Source organism: Sardina pilchardus, chromosome 14 (genome assembly GCF_963854185.1).
Source record: "Sardina pilchardus chromosome 14, fSarPil1.1, whole genome shotgun sequence".
Classification (NCBI taxonomy): domain Eukaryota; kingdom Metazoa; phylum Chordata; class Actinopteri; order Clupeiformes; family Clupeidae; genus Sardina; species Sardina pilchardus.
In genome coordinates, this window is record NC_085007.1 from 23,069,015 (window position 1) to 23,071,514 (window position 2,500).

At 44.2% G+C, this 2,500-nt stretch overlaps 1 protein-coding gene across 2 annotated transcripts in view; it reads left to right on the top strand.

Annotated features, from left to right (window-relative positions):
- Nucleotides 1-2,500, top strand: part of vav2 (vav 2 guanine nucleotide exchange factor) — a 218,225-nt gene that overhangs the window by 202,024 nt on the left and 13,701 nt on the right. The window contains exons 12-13 of one of the 2 annotated variants that reach the window (XM_062554831.1): nt 1-47; nt 2,291-2,397. The exon at nt 1-47 is cut by the window's left edge and continues 40 nt beyond it. In XM_062554831.1, the coding sequence (XP_062410815.1) occupies nt 1-47; nt 2,291-2,397 (154 nt within the window). The remainder of the gene's footprint in view (nt 48-2,290; nt 2,398-2,500) is intronic. The other variant, XM_062554830.1, reaches the window with a different exon arrangement.

A 2,500-nucleotide genomic window follows, 5' to 3' on the forward strand; every position in this document is an offset into this window, starting at 1 on the left:
AAACGCTGAAGAAGATCAGCGAGTTCCAGAGCTCCATCGAGAACCTGGTGAGCACCATCACTCCCTTACTCACTCACACTCGCTCGCTCTCCCCCTCCTCTTCTCTCTCACCTGGGGCTGACCCTATGATGGCATCTCACTCCCGAGCCCTCCCTGTCTCTCTCTAATGTGGAGGGAGGTGAGTTATTACAGTATACAGTAGTGCCAGTGGGGATGTTGTCTGAGCCTGTTCCTCAGCGTCCTCTGTGGGGCCTTCTAGAACATTTCCTTGGCCCTGTCTGAGTTTCACTGCCTGTCATTTGTGTGTGTGTGTGTGTGTGTGTGTATGTGTGTGTGTGTGTGTGTGTGTGTGTGTGTGTGTGTGTGTGTGTGTGTGTGTGTGTGTGTGTGATCAACATTTTTCACATCAGAAAAGCCATGCAATTTTACAATATGCAATTACATACACATGGAAAGCGACCCCCATGGGCGGTAGAGGAAGGGCTCTCTCTGCCCCCCAAAGCTGTAGAGAAGAATACATCAACAAGAGTGAGAAATCGGCGGAGAAATTGACTGGAGTTACAGAACAGCCCTTTAAGGGCAGATTAGGATGGAAGCCATTTTTTTTATTATCATTATTTGCTGCAGTGAGCCCTGCTAGGGGCAGTCCAGCACAGACTTAGAGGAAGAAGTGGCTGTGCATCATCATTAAGAAGGCATAGATGAGGGTTGTAATGTCAATTCCAAGGAGTGATGGATGGGATTACAGTATATAAAACATTTACTCCTAGAAGTTTGGGATGCACTCCCAAAACGTGTGCAATGTTGTACCAAATGCCTAAGCAGTAAGTGCAGTTGGGGTTTGAGACTAGTTTCATTTTAAAGTATTGTAAAGAGATAGCATATATGCCAGATACATTAGCTTGATCTGTTAGATTTGCGTGGATGTACTGTACTACTTAGGTTTTCCCATGTACATGTATTTTCCATAATGATTCTAGACCACCAGGTGTGTTCAAGTCCCTTCCCCATATCCTTTCTATAGCCTGGCCTGTAGAATGATGGAGAATTGGCTGCCTGTTATCAGCTCCTTGTCTCCAATAAATGATTGATTTTCTCAGAATGATGGTGCCCAGACGACATGTCCTAAGAGCATGTTGAAGGGAATAGATGATTCAGTGTATGCCTCTCTCTCTCCCTCAACACACACACACACACACACACACACACACACACACACACACACACAAACAGATTCTTCAGTTCAGTTTCCCTAATGCACATGAATGTACATGACAGAAATTTGCTAAGTAGGATTTAGTTTATTCATGTCTTGTCTGTGTGTGTGTGTGTGTGTGTGTGTGTGTGTGTGTGTGTGAATGTGAAACTGAATATCAGTCTGTGGATCTGTGAATTTGTGAGTGAGTGCATATGTGTCTTTTCATGTGTGTGTGTGTGTGTGTGTGTGTGTGTGTGAGTGTGCTTTCGTGTGTCTCCATGTTTGTGCATCTTGATAAAGCACTTCTGGGATGGGGGAGTGCAAGCGTCTCCCCAGCCATTGCCAAATGAATCTTGATGTTACCTGGGATGACTAAGTAATCTTCCGGATGAGATTACATTACTTGGCAAAAAGGAAAACATTCCGTGTATCCCATAGGAAGCCATGCCAGAAATAATACCTCTCTCCGCTCCTCTGCTCTCCTCCCCTCTCCTCCCCTCTCCTCCCCTCTACTTCAGCAGCGAGGTTGGGAGGGAAGTTAGTTTGGTCTGTTCTGAAGTTAAGGGCCGTTCACACCAAGAACAATAACTATAACAGTAACTATAAACAAATCTCGCTCTCATTAAAATGAGTGACGACGTTCACACCTAAACTATAACGATAACGACATGAAGAACGATATTGTTGGGGATCACATTGAGAGCGATTTTGAGAATGATAAAAAGCTAACAATCCCATCACATTTTAGCCATCACATTAGTAATAACACAAGGAGAGACTTTTTTATTGTTGGTCAGTGTGAACGCTTTTATCGTCATGGTTATAGTTATCGTTAGGCCTATAGTTATCGTTCTTGGTGTGAACGGCCCTGTAGTCATGATTGTTGAGAAATTAGCTTTTTTGGTTATGTTTGCATGTGGATCAACAGAAATATAAAGAACATCTGTCTGCTCATATCTTTCTCTGATACTGTTATCTGTGATGAGGGAAGTAAGAAAGCATAACGCTATAGCACACTTGTTATGTACTGTGAACTTGTTCACGTTCGTCATCTGAAATATTTGTGTGACACACACACGTGAATACACACAGGTGTGTTTTTTCCCTTATCAGCACGTGAAGCTGGAGGAGTACGGTCGGCCCAAGATTGACGGGGAGCTGAAGGTGGTCACGGCCGTCAACCGCACCAAACAGGACCGGTAAGCGATGTTCCTATCTCCCGGCGGTTTATTTCACGAGACAGTTTTATGCTCTGGTTGGAATGTGGCATCTGTGCGTCGCACTACCTGTAAATGTAAATCA